Below are 20,407 nucleotides of genomic sequence, written 5' to 3' on the forward strand. Positions count from 1 at the left end.
GGTTCAAAGTCCTTATTATTGAAAGGGCTGTAGTTAAAAGGGGTTGAACGAGTCACTGATCACGAATGTATGCAAATTTAGAAACACCAAATCTTGATCAATTTTTGTCTAACAGAAAAACAAAAAAAAATATGATATTCAGAAAACCAAATCTGACTTTTTTTGTTTTTCGAGATTTTTGGTAACTCTAACAATTTTTAAGATATTTTGAAAAAAAAAGCATATTTTTCAAAATTTAAATTTTTAAAAATTTTACTTTGAAACCAAATTTTTTCAAAAATAAGCACTTTGAATCGATGAAACTTACAGATCATATAAACACAATATAAGTAAAATAATTTGTGGAGCGGCAACGATTAATTTCATTTAAGTTGCTAATTAGAGGGTGGTCTTCCCGATTTTTTTTTTTTGGAAAAACAAAAGGGAATAACTTTATTTTGAGCGTAACTTGCTTAAATTTAATGCTAGAAACTTTTTGTGAAAACAGAAATAAAGCCTTTTTTAAACACTTTAAAAAAGTTATAATGGATTTTCCCCAAAAAGTGCTTAATTTTTTGGAAATTTAACGTCGAAATATTCTATTTGAAATTTGGTGAATATGAATCTATTTTTCATTGGCTATAACTCTGGTTCCACGAGATCCAGAGACCTAACGCGTACACCATTTTTTTTAGTTTTTTATAGGCTATATTTTTGCTAAGAACGTTTTTTTACTTACTTTTTGAGTTATTTGCGAAAAACCGTCTAAAAATGTGGTTATTTTGTTGAAAAATGAACATATTCACTCGCAAATAACTCGAAAAGTGTTGACTCGGCGAAAAAGCTCTATAGAACAAAAGTTACTTAAAATTAGTCAGTTTACCCATTTCCGGACTTGTTTTTGGACATATATTTACCCCCAGGGCAAAAGCACACATCGGCACAATATCACTTTTTTTCTTTGACATGTAAGCTATGCGTATGCCAAATTTCATGTCAATCCAAGCGGTTCTTTAAAATTTAGAGCAAAAACCGTGAAAGAATGGACTATAATGCCAATTCATTTCAAAAGGAGAAAATTTCAACTCGATTATCGTAGCGTTAAGAGGATTTTTGACAAATGCTAAGTTTGTAATTTTGATAAAAGCTAATTTTTCAGAATAAGATGTAGGTAGTGTTTTTCCTACCAAGTTTTTTAAATGAAGATATTATTGTGCTTTTCGTGGATATTTGTGTCAGAGCCGCACTTCAAGAGCCAAAGAGCCACATGCGGTTCCGGAGCCGCACATTGCCGACCAATGGCTTACTCTATTCTCCGATTATAGTGACAAGTTGTTGAAGATCTACTATGTTGCCACAAATTAAGACACCATCATCAGCATCAGCATATCGTATGTTATTGATCAATACTCCATTCACTTTGATTCCCATCTCTGCATCTTCCAAAGACTCTTGAAATATGGCTTCCGAATAAATGTTAAATAAAAGAGGGGAAAACATACATCTCTACCCAACACCCCTTCTTATATGTATGGGTTTGGATATAGAATTGTATATTTTTAATTGTGCTGTTTGATACCAGTGCAAGTTTTTATGTTTTTTTGGTCTATATCAAGTTTCTTGAGAATCTGCATTAACTTGTGGTGTTGGACACGGTCAGCGCTTTTTCGCAATCTAAAAAGCATAGAAACACGTCCTTTCTCTGATGGTAACAATTTTGGACCAGCACCTGTGTTGCTGAACACAGAACATAGAAAGGGAGTTTAAGGAAAACGAAACACGTAGTGCATACCAACTTATTAAACATTTAAGACAGGGATACAAACCGAAGACTAGCCTCTGCAAAAACAAGAAGGGTGAAATCATTAGCGATATGGATGAAATTAAGATAATCTGGATGACATATTTTAAGGAAGTATTAAACAAAGGGGCACAACCACCATTACAACAGAGGCAGCAGCAGGCACGGCAGGAGATACAACAAGAGCTGGGGGAAGATGGAGAAGAAAATGAATTAACTAGACCCCCAACGCTAGAGGAGGTCCAAACGGCAATCCACATACAAAAAAGCCATAAATCACCGGGAATAGATAAAATACCGGCAGAACTACTCAAGCAAGGAGGAAGGAATTTGACACAACAGATGTACCAGCTAATACGAGAGATATGGATAGAAGAAGAAATCCCCCAACAATGGAAGAAAAGTATCTGCCCTATTCATAAAAAAGGAGACAAACTGTTGTGTCAGAATTATAGAGGCATCTCTTTACTTTGTTCGGGATACAAAATATTCACAAACATCCTTAATCGAAGACTTCAACCTCTCACGGAAAAAATCATCGGGGAATATCAAGCAGGGTTTAGGCAAAATAGATCTACCATTGACCAACTATTTACAGTTAAACAAATACTAACCAAAGCATGGGAATGTGACATGGACGTTTACAATCTCTTTGTAGATTTTAAACAAGCCTATGATTCAATAGATAGAACAATTCTACCTAATATATTGGAAGAATTTGGCATACCATCAAAATTAATACGACTAGTGCAAATGACAATGATAGAAACAGAAGCACAGGTATGTATTCAAGGACAGATCACTGATGCGTTTACGATAACGCAAGGACTGAAACAAGGCGACGGACTGGCTCCAACGCTTTTTAATCTTGTTCTTGAATATGTAATTAGACGGTTGACGGTGAGCGGAAATAACATACTTACAAACAAATCTACCCAATTAGCAGCATACGCAGATGATATAAACATAATGAGCAGAACAATGAATGCAGCGGAAGAAACCTACGTTGAGTTGAAACAGAGTGCAGAAGCAGTAGGGCTAGCAATAAATACAAATAAAACAAAACTACTCATACAAACCAGATCAAATAGACCGGCGCAACAACACTTTATTGATGATATAGAACATGTGAATAGATTCACCTACCTAGGAATGGATCTGGTTGCAAGCAATGAAGAAGAACCGGAAATAAATAGAAGGCTTGTGCTGGCAAATAAAGCCTATTTCGCGATGGGCCACATATTCAAATCGCGAGACGTACACAGGAAAACAAAACTCCGGGTATATAAAACAATAATCAGGCCCATAGTAAGTTATGGCTGCGAAACATGGGTGGTGACACAGAAATCTGCCGAAGTCGATGAGGATGCCAGGAACTTCCTGGGAACGCGTCCATGGAAAAGAACAGCGGTAAATCGAAATGATTGGAGAAGCTTGTTGAAGGAGGCCAAGGCTCGATTTGGGCTGTAGTGCCATTGGATGGATGGACCTGTGTTGCTACTATTGCTTCCCTTGTTCCTAAACGTTGCCTAAACCCGAACTGAGAATCTATACTACTTCTACACTTTAGATTTCTTATTGTTTAAATAGTTGTCGCTATTGCGTCCATTAGCAAATAATTTCGTATTATTTTGCTTACTAGACAGCTAGATTTATTTTGATTCAGAGCGCACTACAAAGCCGCTCTGACGACTCCTAGAGGAAGAAACGTACCTACGTAACAGATGGTGGTGATCTCTGAAACAACTTAAATCGTAAGCTGTCTCTCATTCCTGAATAGACTTTACCTACCTGTAGCCAGTACATCTACATATATTCCCGCCAAATGAATTTTCCACAGTTTCCATCGTAACATCTTTCGTGTTTTGTTTTAAAGCAAACATATTCATTATCATACCAGGCGTACAATATCCGCATTGCGTGCCGTAGAACTTGGCAATTACTTGTTGCAACTTATTTGGATTCGTTGTGTCTCCAAGGCCTTCTATTGTGTATATTTCCCAGCCAACTGTTGAAAAAATGGAAACCAAACACTAAAAAAATAGTGGTCAATTACGCGATGATCTGTCACTGTCACGAAACGTTTTGTGTTGGTTTATTAGAATATAATAGAGTCAGAAAATAACAATAACAATTACGATTTACCGAAATTACATAAATCGTCAATATTACACAATAAAAGATAATAGTAGGGGAGCGAAGCATGCTAAATGTGCAGTCACTCGAGCGTTATGGGGACCTATTGGATTGTGAAGAGTAGGTCCTAAAACCAAAAAAAGTTAACAAAAGTTTTCCATTTTAGAGGGCGCTTGCCATTTTTTAATTTAATTTTCCATTTCCAACAATCGTTTTTTCCGATTATAACGCAATCTATCCACAATTTGAAAAACTGTTTCTAATAAAAGTTGCTTATTTTTACGCAAAGAATCCAAATCTGGAATAAAAATTTGGGGCTCCTATTTAAGATTTTAAAGTAACCTTCCACATCACCTCCGTGGGGGTCGTGTTTAGTACCATTCGATAGATTTTTCATAAATATTAAATAAGTGTATTTTGCAGTTTTTCGATCTAATGTTTATTTTGCGAAATATCGCGTTATTTATATTTATATTATATTATATTTAAATTTACCCCCACCCCTGGGGGGTCATGTTTGGTATCATTCGATAGATTTTTGAAAAATAGTGAAAACGTATTTTTTACTTTTTCGATCTAACGTTCATTTCGCGAATTATTCGCTTTTTTGTGAAACTTTTTAACTCGCCCATTTCCTTAAGCCCCGCTCAAATGGTCAGACTTTTGAAATATATAGAGGAAAGGCTGCAAATATGGGCTGGTCTTGTAATATGGGCTAGGTGGGTTTCACAGCTATTCGTTGCAGATCTCTACATTTTGACTATTGCAAACGGTATTTGACGAAGTTAAACTATCACCGTAGCGATGTCGCCACTGTGGTAGATATTTCCCAGTTTATAATAATTGTTTGTCGGTTGGTGCGAGTGTCAAAACTTTTTCGGGTAAGTTGATAAATTCCAGTATTTAAAAATAAACACGAATTTCAAAAAAACGTCTGTGTCACGTTGAAGCTCTATTATTAGTCTTTGATATATGCTAATGAGTTTTCTTCAAATTGTCTGCTTTTAGACATAACTTCTTTTGTTGTGCAAAGCAAGCGTGTTTACAATATGGGCTATGCCTCTGTTTTCATTATGGGCTAGTGGCCCATATTTAGAACAATGTAGCAATGTAGGCAAAACGAAGTAGGAAAAGGCAAAGAAAAAGAAAAGAAAAAGAAATAAAAAAGGAAAACGTAAGCAGGTTAACAAAGTCACAAAGAACCAAAAAAAGAAATCGGGTTCTAGTAGCGAGGATGAGGAGGAATATGTGCCTGCAGATGATGAGAGTGATTACAATGAGTTTCCTTCTACACAGCCTCCACAAGACGCAGCTGACGTAACGTGTATGTTTTGCGAAGCCCTTTTTTCAGAGTATAATCTTGGTGAAATATGGGTCAAGTGCTTCTGTGCCATTTGTGGGCACATAACGAGTGCGCTGGGGCCGAAAAAGAAGAATATGTGTGTGACGTTTGCAAATAGTTTTAGCATATGGGTTATTTGATGTATTTTTTGTATTTTAGATATTAAAATATATTTGTCACGCATTTATCTCACTTCACACAAATTTAAGACAAATTTTTCGGGGTAGCCCATATTTAGGATCATTATTCAAACGGCGCAAAAGTACAATTTTTCATTATTTGTACATTTAAAACACTTGTATATTTTTTAATCAATTTGGACTTTGGGCAGGTTATAAATAACTAAATGTAGGTATTCTTATGTGAAAAATGAGGACATCAGGAGACAAATGAAAGTACAAAGATCAATTATAGAAGACATCGAAAAACAACAACTAATATGGTACGGACATGTTAGACGTATGGGGGAAGAAAGACTACCCAAAAAGATATTAGAATGGGTACCACCAGAGAAAAGAAAACGAGGACGACCACCAACAACATGGATCCAAGGAATCTCAAAAGCAATGTCAGCAAGAAATCTATCTGAAGAAGACTGGCAGAATAGACAGGCTTGGCGAACGGGAACCCAAAGGCGTATTACGCTGTGAACGGGATTTATATATATAAGGTATTCTTACATACCTTTGGAAATAAAACAGAATCTTTATTCTTTTTTTACAAAGAAAAACAAAATGGGTAGCCCATATTTGCATCCTTTCCTCTACTGTTCTGCATGTCCTTAACTTACTAGTCCAGAGAAATAAGATTTTTCTCGTGACACATCGACACATCCCCCCCAGGCCGAAACTTTTTGAGTGGTATGAACATCTATATTAATAACCTTTATGTTTCCTGCAGCCGATTTTGATGATATACATAGTTATAAACAAATAAAGATCAAAAAACGGTAAATTTTCGCGTTTTTCGTCTATTACTAAAAAGTGAAGCATTCTAAACAAATTTGAGAATAAGAAACTCATAAATCATATAAAAAACTTCATAATTTGTTGCTTAGAAAATTGCAAAATAAGTCATAGATTTTGAGATTTTATAAATGTTTATAACTTATGTAAAAAATTAAGTTAGAACCTTCTTATTAAACGAAGTGCTGAGACTTCTTGTGCTTAAATTATATTTTAAATTTCAAAGCAATTGGCCAAATAGTTTAAAAGTTATTTAATTTGTTTATTCCAAATTCATTTTTTTTTGCAACACTATAAGTCAGAAAATTATGAGGTTATAGTAATACTTCGAACAATTTATAAAAGAACATTTGTACTATTAACTTAATTTAAAAAAATGAAAAAGTTATTTTAAACAGTGTAAAATTATTTTGCAACATGTTGATTTTTTGCTTACTTATAAACAATTAGAATAACTTTTTAACCGTCACCCGTAGAAAAATTATTTTTTCATATTTAGAAAGACTGAATTTTTATACACATTTAGAAAGAAAAACAATTGTCCTAGGACAATTAGGGACGGAGTTAGCCCCCCTTTTTTTAATTCACATGTTCTTGCAAAATAATTTTCCAATATTTAGAATTATTTTTTGTCATTTGTTTTTAATTAAATTAATAGTGTAAATCTTCTTCTTTCATAAACTATTCAAAGTATTACCGTAACTTCATCATTTTCTGACTTATAGTGTTGCAAAAAAAATAATTTGGGAAAAACAAATTAAATAACTTCTAAACTATTTGACCAATTGCTTTAAAATTTAGGGTATGATTTAAGCACCAAAAGTCTCATCATTCCGTGTAATAAGAAAGTTCTCAGTTAATTTTTACATAAGTTAGGAATATTTTTAAAAACTCAAAATTTATTATTTATTTTGCAATTTTCTAAGCAACCAATAAGGATAGACATATTCCTCGGACGCCATATTGAAGTTTTTTATACGACTTATGAGTTTCTTACTCTTAAATTTGTTTTAAATGCTTAACTTTTTGGTAATAAACGAAAAAAGCGAAAATTTACCGTTTTTTGATCTTTATTTGTTTATAACTATGTATATCATCAAAATCGGCTGCAGGAAAAATATAGGTTATTATTATAGATATCCATACTACTCAAAAAATTTAGTTTCGGCCTGGAGGGGGTTGTGTCACCAGCAGGATATTTTTTTTCTTATTTCTCTGAACTATACCTTATCTTAATCTGACAATTTCGAGTATTTTTAAGGATAGATTTTATTTCGGGCCCCCCGTAACGAACACCCCTGGGTTAAGGTACATCTGCAGGGCTGTCCCATATGATAAGGTTATCCCCATATGATAATCTGACGCGCTCGAGTAACTGCAAAAATCCCCGCTTGGGCTCCCCTACCATAATGAAATAAAACAAAAATAATCTATTGCAAAATTTAAATAAATTGCATAATCAATTTTAGGAACTACCTAATAAGTTTAAGCTGCTGCATGTGACACCCAAATATAGATAAATATACTTTAGTTACTTGTACATTCATCTACTGAATAATTAGACCCGGGCATTTAGCACAAAATAAATCGATTTTTAGGGTATTAAGGGTATTAAAGTGCATTAGGGGCCAGATTTTGCTACTCGGGGGTTTTTGGGGTCGCTGAAGACGAATATGCCATCAGAACCGACAACCGGAGCACCTGGGTCTAGGTCACAGCTAAGGCACGTCATCTAAAGCTTCGAGGGTGTTCCATACTAAATTGATGCAAACGTATTACCACAGGTTGTTGAGGTCACTGAACAAGAATACGCCATCGGATCCGACACCCGGTGCACCTGGTGTCCAAAAACCCTCCAAACTCCAGAAGATAGCATGCCTTAGCAGTGATCTTGGGCACCAGGTAGTCTGGGGGTCGGTTATGACGGCGTACTCGTATTTAACGACCCCAAACACCGCCTGGTAATCTATTTGCATGCATTCAAGGCTGAAAACCTTCGTAACTCCAGAAGATGACGTGCCTTAGCATTGACCGTGAGCACCAGGTGTTCCGGGGGTCAGTTCTGATGGCGTATTCGTGTTCAGTAATCCCAAAAACCCCTCGCGTAATCTGTTTGCATCAATTTAGTGCCGAAATCCTACGAAACTCCAGAAGATGACGTGATCCTGGACCACAGGTGCTCCGGGTGTCTGTTTTGATGGCGTATTCTTTTTTAGCAATCCCAAAAACCGCTCTAGTAATCTAGTATACATTAAACTTTTTTGTTGGGTTAATTTTAAATGGGAAGTTTTAGTATCTTAATAACAATAGCAACAAATTTTAAACTAAATACACAATATACCTACAACGTAACAACGTATGGAATTATCTAATGACAGACTTAATACAAAATAGTAAATATAATTAAAAACTAACAGCGTAATAATAGACAACAGAAAATCACTTTTAAAAAACAATGTAGGTATGCAACAAATGTATTGTTTAAACAAATGATACTGATTGATAATTAAGGTCGCTGGGTTAATTAATTAAGTAATAGAAACAACGTCGTGGACTTTAGTATGGTAATGTAAATATAGGATATAAAATAATGCACTTAGTATGACAAATGAATAAATATGTGTGTTCGTATGTAAGCATCAAAAAATTCATCTGGCTATATTCATAAATTGTACCAATTGTCCAAGAGAGTATCGCACCTACCTTTAAATGATTGTAGTTGGACAGCATCCCTGACAGCGCACCCACCTACCTTTAAATGATTTGATAAGCTAAGGCGATGTGGCGAAAACATACTTCTGAGCAATATAGCGCTTGGAATATTCTTAAAAGTATATTCTTCCCTTATACTAAAAATATGTGCGGTAGTATATTCTAAGTATATAAATAGAACGTCCTTGGAATATTCTAAAAAGTATATTCTTGGTATATACTAAAAAGAAGTGCGGTAGTATATTCTAAGTATATAAATAGAACGTCCTTGGAATATTCTAAAAAGTATATTCTTGGTATATACTAAAAAGAAGTGCGGTAGTATATTCTAAGTATATAAATAGAACGTTTAAGTACTGTAATGTAGTATATACTCAGAATCTGCTCTGCACATTCGTAATGGTAATTACGCATATATACTTTTTCTGAAAAGTATGTTCTATCAATCTACTAAGAACATTAAATTGTTATGAGGGAAATACCTACTTTTTTCAAAAATGAAAAAATAAATAAATAAAATTATTTCCGAACGATATTAAGTAGGTATACTTACAGAATTGACAGCGACTATTTCATCTTCCTTGGTTACTGCATTCTGCCGTTTGACAGCAACAAGGCACGCTCCACAACCTCCTTCTAAGCACATTCGTTTAGTGCCTGTTAAATGTAGATGGTTCCTTAAGAAACTGTTTAAGGTGGTAGTAGGTGATAATTCATTTGCCAGAACTGTAATTCAAAATAATTATAAGATTGAAAACATGCTCAAACGCCATTCCATTCCATCATGTCCTCAATAATGGTACGTATTGATTAACTTAAAACGGAGCCCTTCGGCATTCCCACGGTGCTCCTCATTGAGTTACTTCTCGCAACGTTGATGTCTTCTTCTTTAGACCATTTCTATCAAACTTTGGCCATAGGCCTTCCCCAAATCTGTCCATATCTGTATGTCCTTGGCTGCGCTTTTCCAGTAAGTTCCTGTAGCTTTTACAATATAGTTCTTCCATCTCATCTGAGCTCTTCCTCTTCCTCTTCTTTCTGTCCACGGTCTCCAGTTTTGTATTTCAGCATTCCATCTTTTATCTTTCTGTCTCGCATTGTGGCCCACAAATCTCCACTTTAACCCTAATCTATGTTCAGTTAAATTTTTTACTTTTGTTTTCTCTCTTATCCATTTGTTTGATTTTCTTTCTTGTAGTTTTATTTCCAACATGGACCTTTCCATTTTTCTCCGAGTTATTTCTATTTTGTTTATATTGGCCTTTGTTAATGTCCATGTTTCTGAGTCATACGTCAGAACAGGAAGGATGCACTGATCAAATACACGGGTTTTTAGGTACTGTTGTATCTTTGTGCTTTTTAGGATCCATCTTAACTTTCCAAACGCTGCCCACGCCAATCTGATTCGTCTTTGTACTTCAATTGTTTGGTTCTCTTTATTAGCTTTGATTATTTGACCCAGGTATATATATTCTTCAACAGCATCAATATTTACGTTATTTATATTTATATTTATATTTATATTTATATTTATATTTATATTTATATTTATATTTATATTTATATTTATATTTATATTTATATTTATATTTATATTTATATTTATATTTATATTTATATTTATATTTATATTTATATTTATATTTATATTTATATTTATATTTATATTTATATTTATATTTATATTTATATTTATATTTATATTTATATTTATATTTATATTTATATTTATATTTATATTTATATTTATATTTATATTTATATTTATATTTATATTTATATTTATATTTATATTTATATTTATATTTATATTTATATTTATATTTATACATATATTTATTCTGTCATGATTTTTGTTTTACTCATGTTCATATTTAATCCTATCTTCTCTGATGCTTGTGCTAGTTGAGTCAGCATTGTGGCTAGTTTTTCTTGGTTGGTTGTAATAATAGCAACATCATCGCAATATCTGAGGTGATTGAGTTTCTTTCCGTTTATGTTGATACCCATGTCTTCCCATTCCAGTTCTTTAAAGACGTCTTTCAGAGCTAAGGTGAAGAGTTTTGGGGATATTAAATGTCCTTGTCTTACGCCTCTACGGATTGCTATCGGATTAGTTTTGTTTGTTTTATTTTCCCATTCGACTGTCATAGTTGGTGTTTTACAGATGTTATGTAAGAGTTGCCTGTATCTGGAGTCTATTCTGCTGTTATTTATTTTCTAAATAAGGTTGATGTCTTCTTCTTCAGGTTCCTTCCCCTATCGGAGGTTGGAAATCATCATCGCCATTTTAATTTTATTGGCCGCACTTCTGAATAATTTTAATGAGCTGCAACCGAACCACTCTCTCAAATTTCTTAGCCAGGATATTTTGCGTCGTCCTGGGTTTCTCTTCCCTTGTATCTTCCCTTGCATAATTAACCTAAGTAATACGTACTTCTCGCCCCTCATTATATGACCCAGATATTGAATCTTTCTAATTTTAACAGTTTTTATGACTTCACATTCTTTCTTCATTCTTTGTAACACCTGTACATTAGTTACTTTTTCAGTCCACGATATTCTATGGATTCTCCTGTAGCACCACATCTCAAAGGAGTTTAATTTTTTGATTTCAGACTGTTTTATTGTCCACGCAAACATGCCGTATAGTAAAGTAGAAAAAACATAACAACGTAGCATTCTTGTGCGGATCTCTAGATTAAGGTTACGGTTGCAAAGTAAGTTCTTCAATTTTATGAACGTGTTTCTTGCCATTTCTATTCTAGATCTGATTTCTTTTGTTTGATCTCCATCTTCGGTTAGCCACGTTCCTAAATATTTCTATGTTGTTACTCTTTCGATCGTTGTATTATTGATGATCAGGTTATCTACATTTTGTGGTTTTGTGTAACCACAAACCACAAAAGGTTGATGTATGTATCTGTAAAGTAGTCCCTGACGAAGTTCTGCAGATATGGATATACCCTTAAGTTTCCCAGTAGTCTGACGGTAGTAGACTACTTCTGATGATAATTTTTCAGCTAACACTATTAAAACCATTTCTTACGTCGAGGAAGAAAGCCACCATCCATCTGCTCCTACACATGGATATCGCCCTCTTGATCTTACTTATGGTATCTACCGCAGAATTTCCTTTTCTTAACCCATACTGGCGGTCGGATATGTCACTTTCCTCCATTATCTCCTTCCAGCTTTATCTTTCCAAGAATCTCAAAGACATTTTCTAAGGTATTTAACAGTCGTATAGGTCTGTACATCCCAGGTTCCTATAATTCTTTTACCGGTTTCGGGTTAAGCATGAGATTTGCTGTTTTAAGATCTCCAGGAAACTCTTGCCTTCTTAACAGGTTGTTCATAATATCCTGTATCTATTCATACTTCTCCATGATAATTTTCATTATCTCGAATGTTATCCTATTAGATCCAGGCGCTTTTCCTACTTTGAGCATTTTGCCAGCTTCCGTCACTTCTTCCCTTTTGAATTCTCGGGTGTCTCCACCTGGAGTGGCGTAAAGCTTACTTCTTCACTCTGAGGAAAAAGAGCTTTGGTCAGTTCTTTCCTCTGGCTCTCCTCGATTTTAAAGAAGCCTCCTGTCCCTTTAAAATCCGTAATAGCTATTCAGTAGGCATATTTCCAGTATCCTTTTCAGTATTTTCGCAAAATTATTTCCAACGTCTCTTTTTGTAGCAATTTATTTCTCGCACCACCTCTTTCTTCATGGCTTTTAATTTTTCCACCTTCTCTTCTATTACTCGATGCCTCCCTCTGTCTTTTCTATTCTACCATTAAATGTGTTGTAATTCAGTAGATTTAATTTATCTAGAGCTAACTATTCTGCTAAATGCAATAGTGCTCGTAATATACATATAGTAAGATCTCATTAATCATACTTACCCTTATGAAATTGCCCATTTACAAATATAGTCAAATCCTCGTGTCTAAAAAAGAATAAAGGTATATATTAATACGTACCTTACTTTTACTTGAAATGATGAATCATTATTTAATAATAAACATTTAATAACCATAAAACATAAAACTAAAACGAATATATATTTTAGGGTGCGAATTGATTTTCACACCTTCTGTGAAATAGTTAATAGAACTCTGTGACTGTCTGTCACTGGCTTTTAATGATTGGATGACATCCAATGCTGGCAAAACAATTTCTATTAGGCAAATAGCCCAACTGACAAAAATTGCTTTCCAAGCAGCTTTTACACATAAAAAATTATAGTCTTTCGAAAAACGAGGACTGTGGCCCGTCAAAGGAATGGCCTTTAGGGATGAAAACTTTGCTGCAAGCTTTGTTGATGTGGCACATAATGAAAATATGGAAGGTGTTCAATCAAACGGAGGAAGTATTACAATGGAAGAAGCCGCATCACCTTCACAAAGTACTTCATTGACTATCATTTCCCAGAGGATTGAAGAAACTCATGAAATATCTAGCGATATCCCACCTTCGTCATTCGTCACCTAAACTATCAACCAGGTTCTACAAGGTATGAAAAATAAATTATTTTAATCTTGTGCAAAAACCTTCATCATAACTTTCAAATCAGTCAGTAGCTAATCTTTAGAGCTTGATTATTATAAAGACCTTTTGGAAACAGTCTTGGTGTGTAGTATTTAGATTTTTTTAGGTCAACATCCCATTTTGACTTCTTCCATAACGCCTGATTTGGTTAGGCCATATCCAAGGCCATGCATTAATAAGCAACAAAAAAAAAGAAAGTTGGCATGGAAAGTCTTGAATATATACGGATACCAAGAAAAGGAGCGATTAGAAGTGATTGAAAACGAAAGGGAAAATCACAAGAAAAAACAAGAAGAGCGAAAGAGGCAAAGGATTCTAAGGTAAGTTTTTCCGGAGAAAAATAAGCAACTTAAAGTGAAGAGCCTAAATAGAGGAAATCCGAGCATAAATATTTCTGATGAAGACCAATCAATAGAACTTAGCTCAGGTGATCTAAGTGATAATATCAGTGAAGACAATGTCTGTTAAGAATTAAAGGTTAATGATGTAATAAAAGAGAACGATTTTCTATTGGTAAAATTTAATCTAAAGTCAACAACTGGCCATTATGTAGGAATAGTTACTGAAATAATAAAATAAATTTTTACGTCGAAAATTACTTATCCGGTGGTTGATGATATTATCAGTTGTTACCCGTTCTGAAGTGATATTAAAATTACCATCACCCAATTCGGCTAAAACCGCGAGAACTTCAAAATTAATTTATTTCAAAATCTTGAATTATACTCAATTAATTAAAAATTTGTAATTTTTTTTCTTATAAGTTAACTTTTGGTTACCTGTAAAACTAGAAATTTAAGGTTAAGTTTTTGTCAGTATTTTGTCAGTATGAAATGTTTTTTTAACTAAATCATTTGTGGTTGAAACTGTCCCAATATATGATTGAAAGTACCTCACCACTGGGGCAGTTTCAACCATTTGAAACTTTTTTTCTTTCATATATTTGTTTCACAAAAATTTAAAAAATGTCTGCAAATTTGCACAGAATGTGGAGAAAGCAAGGTTTATTCAGTCAAATGATGCTGCTAACGTTTTACTATCTTTTTGTCCAAAATATATATAATAATACCCGAACTGGTTGAATGTGCCTCCCTTTCCCCTACTGCTATTTCTTTCAAATTATTATCTGGGGCTTTTTGATAAGTGTTTTTTATACTTTGAACATTGAATCAAATCTGATAACATTTTTTGCGGTCCTTAGGAATTGATCTACCCCCACCCCGCAAATCCACCGTCAAATAAACAACCCTTTCACAGAAACATAAGGAGATAATACGCCAAAAATGAAAAAAAAACTACCAAAATAAGTACCAATAAAAAAAATGCTATGCACTACTATGCAAGTGTTGTCCAATATAACAACAATACCAACAATGTATAAATCATCATCATCAAGGCATTGCATTCCTAATGGAATGTTTGCCGCTCTTACTTAGTGCTCTGATTCACTTATTGCGGTGAATCACTCCGCAAACTTCTTATGTGTTGTCAAAGTTTGTTGTATGATTTGGCTTTGGTTACAATTTTCTTCCACTCATTTTGATCTTCGCATATTTCCCTCCAGTTTCTCACTTTCAGGATTTTGATATCTCTCATAACCTGGTCCTCCCATCTCTCTCTGTGTCTTCCCCTTGGTCTTTCAGTTTCTGATTTCCATCTGGTGACCTTCTTAATCAGTAGATCGTTTTTCCTTCTACCTATATGTCCCAGCCATCTCAGCGTCTGCACTTTAATGAATCTGACAAATTATTCTCCATTATTACGTCTTCATTCGTTCATATCGTTCATTACGTCTCTTAGTTCATGGTTCATTCTTCTTCTCATTTCTCCGTTTTCCATTCTTATTTGCCCCATAATTTTTCCAAGGATTTTCCTTTCGAATATTCTTAATTTTTCTTCATGTTTATCTGTGAGGCACAATGTCTCAGCTGCGTATGTAACTACTGGTCTGATTGCAACTGTGACTGCAACTCTTCTTCTTCTTCTTCTTCTTCTTCTTCTTCTTCTTCTTCTTCTTCTTCTTCCTCTTTATAAGCAATTCTGCTTGTTCATTGGCGGATTGATACCTCCATGGAAGATTGTCACTCCATCTTTTTCGGCCGATACTTCTTCTACCGATTGGTGATTTATCTCTTGCTATTTTGACCACGCGTGTCTCCCCCATCCTGGTTATATGGTTGTTCCATTCTTTTTTTCTATTTAGTGTCCATTCGTTTATACACTGTACGTTACATTGTCTTCTAATATCTTCGCTCCTCTTTCGATCTCCTAGTATATTTCCTGTAATTCTTCTCAGTACTCTCATCTCTGCCGTTTCCAGTAGTCTTTGTGTTGTGGCTGTATCGGGTCTTGTTTCTGATTCATATGTCATTATTGGCCTTACACTGGCTTTATATATTCTTGACTTCATCTCAATGTTAATATGTCGGTTTCGCCATATAGTATTATTAAGGCATCATGCCAGTCTATTTGCTCTTTGTACTTGATTTCTCACTTCTTTGTCTAGGTCTCCGTAACTTGACAATGTAATTCCAAGGCATTTTACTTCCATTACTTGTTCAATACTAATACCATCAATTTCTATTTTGCATCTGATTGGTTCTTTACTGATTACTATTGTTTTGGTTTTCTGAGATGAAATTGTCATATTGAATTCTTTTGCTCTTATGTTAAATCTGTGGACTAATCTTTCCAGACTATCTTCATCTTGGGCTATCAATATTGCAGAGTATTTTTACTTCTTTGTTTCCCATTCTATATCCTCTTCCTTAGTTGACGTTTTTGATGATTTCATCCATGATTAAATTGAAAAGCATAGGACTCAATGAGTCTCCCTGTCTTATTCCGCTGCCTATATCTATAGGTTCTGTAAGTTGTCCATCTATTCTGACTTCCATTTTGTTGTTTTGGTAGATGTTCTCAATAGTTTTTATGATATCTAGAGGGACTTCTCTATTATACAGAAGATGTGAGTCTTACTCTGTCAAATGCTTTCTTTAAGTCAATCAGACATAGAAATGCTGGTCTATTATACTCTAGTGATTTCTCAGTAATTTGCCTTATGACGAATATTGCATCTGTACACGATCTTCCAGTAAGAAAACCCTGTTGTTGATCTGCTAAACTTATCCTCTGATTCATTACGTCTTGTAAGATTTTAGTTGTAAGTTTTAGGGTAGTATTTAACAAGTTGATACCTCTGTAGTTTTCTGGCTGCTTTTTATCTCCTTTTTTGAATAGTAGAATTAGTTCGCTCGTTCTCCATTCTTCCGGTATTTTATTGTGTTTTATGATTTTGTTAATTGTTCTGTCATTGCTGCTCCACAATATTTCAGTAATTCATTTGGTATTCCATCCTTACCTGCAGCTTTTCTGTTCTTCAGCTTTTCGAGTGTTTTTCGTACTTCCTGTGCACTTATATTAACATCTTCATTTGTGGTAATTTCTGGTGGTTCCGGTTCTAGCATCATTTGTTCTTCCTCTGCATAGAGCTTTTTTAGATAGTCAATCCATGTATCCTTTTCTATGTGTTTTGGTTCTATTAGTTCCTTTACCTCCGTTCTTTGACCTCTTATAAAGCGCCAAATTTCCTTTTGGAGACCATAAAAATCATGTTCCATTTCTTTCGAAAAACGTTCCCAGTGATCATTTTTTATTCTTCTTTCATTCGAAAAACTCCGCCTGCAGTTTTGTTTGGTGTGATCGAGTAGCTCGACAGAACTGTTGCCGGTCCCAAGCCCGGATAAAGGAGGAGGGGGTCTATAGCCAGGTTAGCACCCTACTGATGGACGTTAAAACCATAGCTCATAGCAACAGGATTATGCCTCGGAACAGAAATGATTTCATTACGACGACCAACGTGATTGCAACTCGTATACATATTTTCAGTTTTGTATTTCTGGATAGGTTCTTATCCTTCATTAGCCTATGATATCTCTAGTATGTTTTGTTGCCTTCTAGTATTCGCTCCATTACTTCTTCACTTCCCTTACTTTCCCATTCACAACTCTTTCAAAAGTATAGTTTTCTATTTTGATTTCTCTCGTCTTGTTATGTTCTCTTCTAGAGCAGAGTAGGTTTAATTATTGTTTTTCCTTCGTTACTTTCTAGACCTTTTTTCCGCGCTTCAATTATTGCTGCTTCTTTTAATCTTTCCTTGTCTCTTCCCATAAGAACTATGTCATGTTCATATGCTATTTGTATTGAGGAGTGGGCTCCGCTGGCCATGACTGTTCCTTCTACTGCAATGTTGGATGTTGGATGTATAAATAGCATAGTTATTTTAGACTTCCTTTTAACATTTAAACGGGATATGCACATATTATAAGTACCAACTTCAAACTTAATAACAACAATTGGATTATTAAACAATGAGCAACCATATAAGTTGTTTGCAATTTGTTATGTAATTCGTTGTCTAATTATACTATTATAAGGTTTTATGTTTTGTTTACTTAAACTTTTACTTAAAGATGTTTTTCTTAAACTGGTTTGAAGAAACAATAGGATGTTAATACAATAGGATGTTAATAAAATGTCCTATTCCGACATTTTTTTAATAGACGTAGATTTATATTAGTTTAGTAGCCATTAATACCTAATGACATTATTTCGAAGTCTATTAAGTACTACATAACGCCCAAGGGCGTGTTATTGAAAAATAACGCCCCAGGGCCTATTAAATTTAAATAGCGAGTTAAATACTGTCAAGTTGACAAATAAAACTCTAAGTAAAACTATGGTTACCACAATTACGTTACGACTATTTCTGGTAAATGTACTTATAGTCCATTCTTTCACGGTTTTTGCTCTAAATTTTAAAGAACCGCTTGGTTTGACATGAAATTTGGCATACGTATAGCTTACATGTCAAAGAAAAAAAGTGATATTGTGCCGATGTGTGCTTTTGCCCTGGAGGTGACTTTCACCCCCTCTTGGGGGTGAAAAAATATATGTCCAAAATAAGTCCGGAAATGGGTCAACTGACTAATTTTAAGTAACTTTTCTTCTATAGAGCTTTTTCGCCAAGTAAACACTTTTCGAGTTATTTGCGAGTGAATATGTTCATTTTTCAACAAAATAACCACATTTTTGGACGGTTTTTCGCAAATAACTCAAAAAGTAAGTATTTTGTCGAAAAAAACGTTCTTAGCAAAAATATAGCACATAAAAAAGTTAAAAAAATGGTGTACGCGTTAGGTCTCTGGATCTCGTAGAACCAGAGTTATAGCCAATGAAAAATAGATTCATATTCACCAAATTTCAAATAGAATATTTCGACGTGAAATATCCAAAAAATTAAGCACTTTTTGGGGAAAACCTATTTTAACTTTTTTAAAGTGTTTAAAAAATATTTAGTTTATTTCTGTTTTTACAAAAAGTTTCTAGCATTAAATTTAAGCAAGTTACGCTCAAAATAAAGTTGGTCCCTTTTGTTTTTGCAAAAAAAAAATCGGGAAGACCACCCCCTAATTAGCAACTTAAATGAAATTAATCGTTACCGCTCCACAAATTATTTGACTTATGTTGTGTTTATATGATCTGTAAATTTGATCGAGTCAAAGTGCTTGTTTTTGAAACAATTTGGTTACTTTTAAAAATTAAAATTTTGAAAAATATGCTTTTTTTCAAAATAACTTAAAAATTATTAGAGATACCAAAAATCTCAAAAAACAAAAAAAGTCAGATTTACTTTTCTGAATATCATATATTTTTTGTTTTTCTGTTAGACAAAAATTGATTAAGATTTGGTGTTTCTAAATTTGCATACATTCGTGATCAGTGACTCGTTCAACCCCTTTTAACTACAGCCCTTCCAATAATAAGGAATTTGAACCAATGAAACTTACAGATCATATAAACAATATATACACGAGTCAAGAAACTTGTGAAGTCGTAACGATTAAGTTCATTTAAGATACTAATTAGGGGGTGATTTTCTCGATTTTTTTACCAAAACCAAAAGGGACTAACTTTATTTTGAGCGTAACTTGTTTAATTTTGATGTTAGAAATTTTTTTTATAAAAAAAATAAAGCTTTTGTTAAACACTTTAAATAAGTTGTAATGAATTTTCCCCGAAATGTGCTTAATTTTTGGTTATTTCACGTTAAAGTATTCCATTTGGAATTTGACGAATATGAACCTATTTTTCATTAGCTATAACTTTGCTTCTACTAGGTGTAGAGACGTGATATATACACCATTATTTTAAATTTTTTACAGGCTATATTTTTGCTAAAAATATTTTTTCGACAAAATACTTACTATTTGAGTTATTTACGAAAAACCGTCTAAAAGCGTGGTTATTTTGTTGAAAAAATTAACATATTCACTGTCAAATAACTCAAAAAGTATTGACTTAGTGAAAAAACTCTATAGGAGAAAAGTTACTTAAAATTAGCCAGTTTATCCATTTCCTAACTTTATTTGGACGAATATTTTTTCACCCACAAGAGGGGGTGAAAACCACCCCCCAGGGCAAAAGGACATATCGGCACAATATCACTGTTTTTCTTTGACTTGTTAGCTATGTGTATGCCAAATTTCATGTCAATCCAAGCGGTTCTTTAAAATTGAGAGGTTTTGCAATATTTTACCGCTAAAGAACGGACTATTATTTGAAAACTAATTAATTCAAAATCCATTCAACTTTTTTGCATATAAAGAATAATTTAGTCGGACATTAAACGTTGAAGGCACCACGGGTATTATAATAACGCTTTCGGTCAACGTATATACCTCGGGCCGAAGGCCCTCGGTCTATACACCATTGACCTCAAGCATTATTATCCTTATAATACCCTTGGTACCTTAATAACTATAATAGCGTATTAGGCATTAAAAGGTATGAATATCTATATAATTTTTCTCTAGAAGTCTATCTTCTTTTATATTAGACATGATATATGTTTCGTCTTTATTGAGAC

General features: G+C 33.8%; 1 protein-coding gene across 3 annotated transcripts in view; it reads right to left on the minus strand.

Annotated features, from left to right (window-relative positions):
* The window catches only part of LOC114327560 (uncharacterized), a 122,605-nt gene that overhangs the window by 76,790 nt on the left and 25,408 nt on the right, over nt 1-20,407 (minus strand). For all 3 annotated transcript variants that reach the window (XR_007700102.1, XM_050658081.1, XM_050658082.1), the window contains exons 2-4: nt 12,834-12,877; nt 9,489-9,661; nt 3,572-3,813 (exon numbers count right to left, since the gene is read on the minus strand). Coding sequence is in view for 2 of the 3 variants with exons in the window: in XM_050658081.1 (XP_050514038.1) it covers nt 3,572-3,813; nt 9,489-9,661; nt 12,834-12,877 (459 nt within the window). In the remaining variant the exon portion in view is untranslated. The remainder of the gene's footprint in view (nt 1-3,571; nt 3,814-9,488; nt 9,662-12,833; nt 12,878-20,407) is intronic.

This window comes from Diabrotica virgifera, chromosome 8 (assembly GCF_917563875.1).
Source record: "Diabrotica virgifera virgifera chromosome 8, PGI_DIABVI_V3a".
In the NCBI taxonomy this organism is placed as follows: Eukaryota; Metazoa; Arthropoda; class Insecta; order Coleoptera; family Chrysomelidae; genus Diabrotica; species Diabrotica virgifera.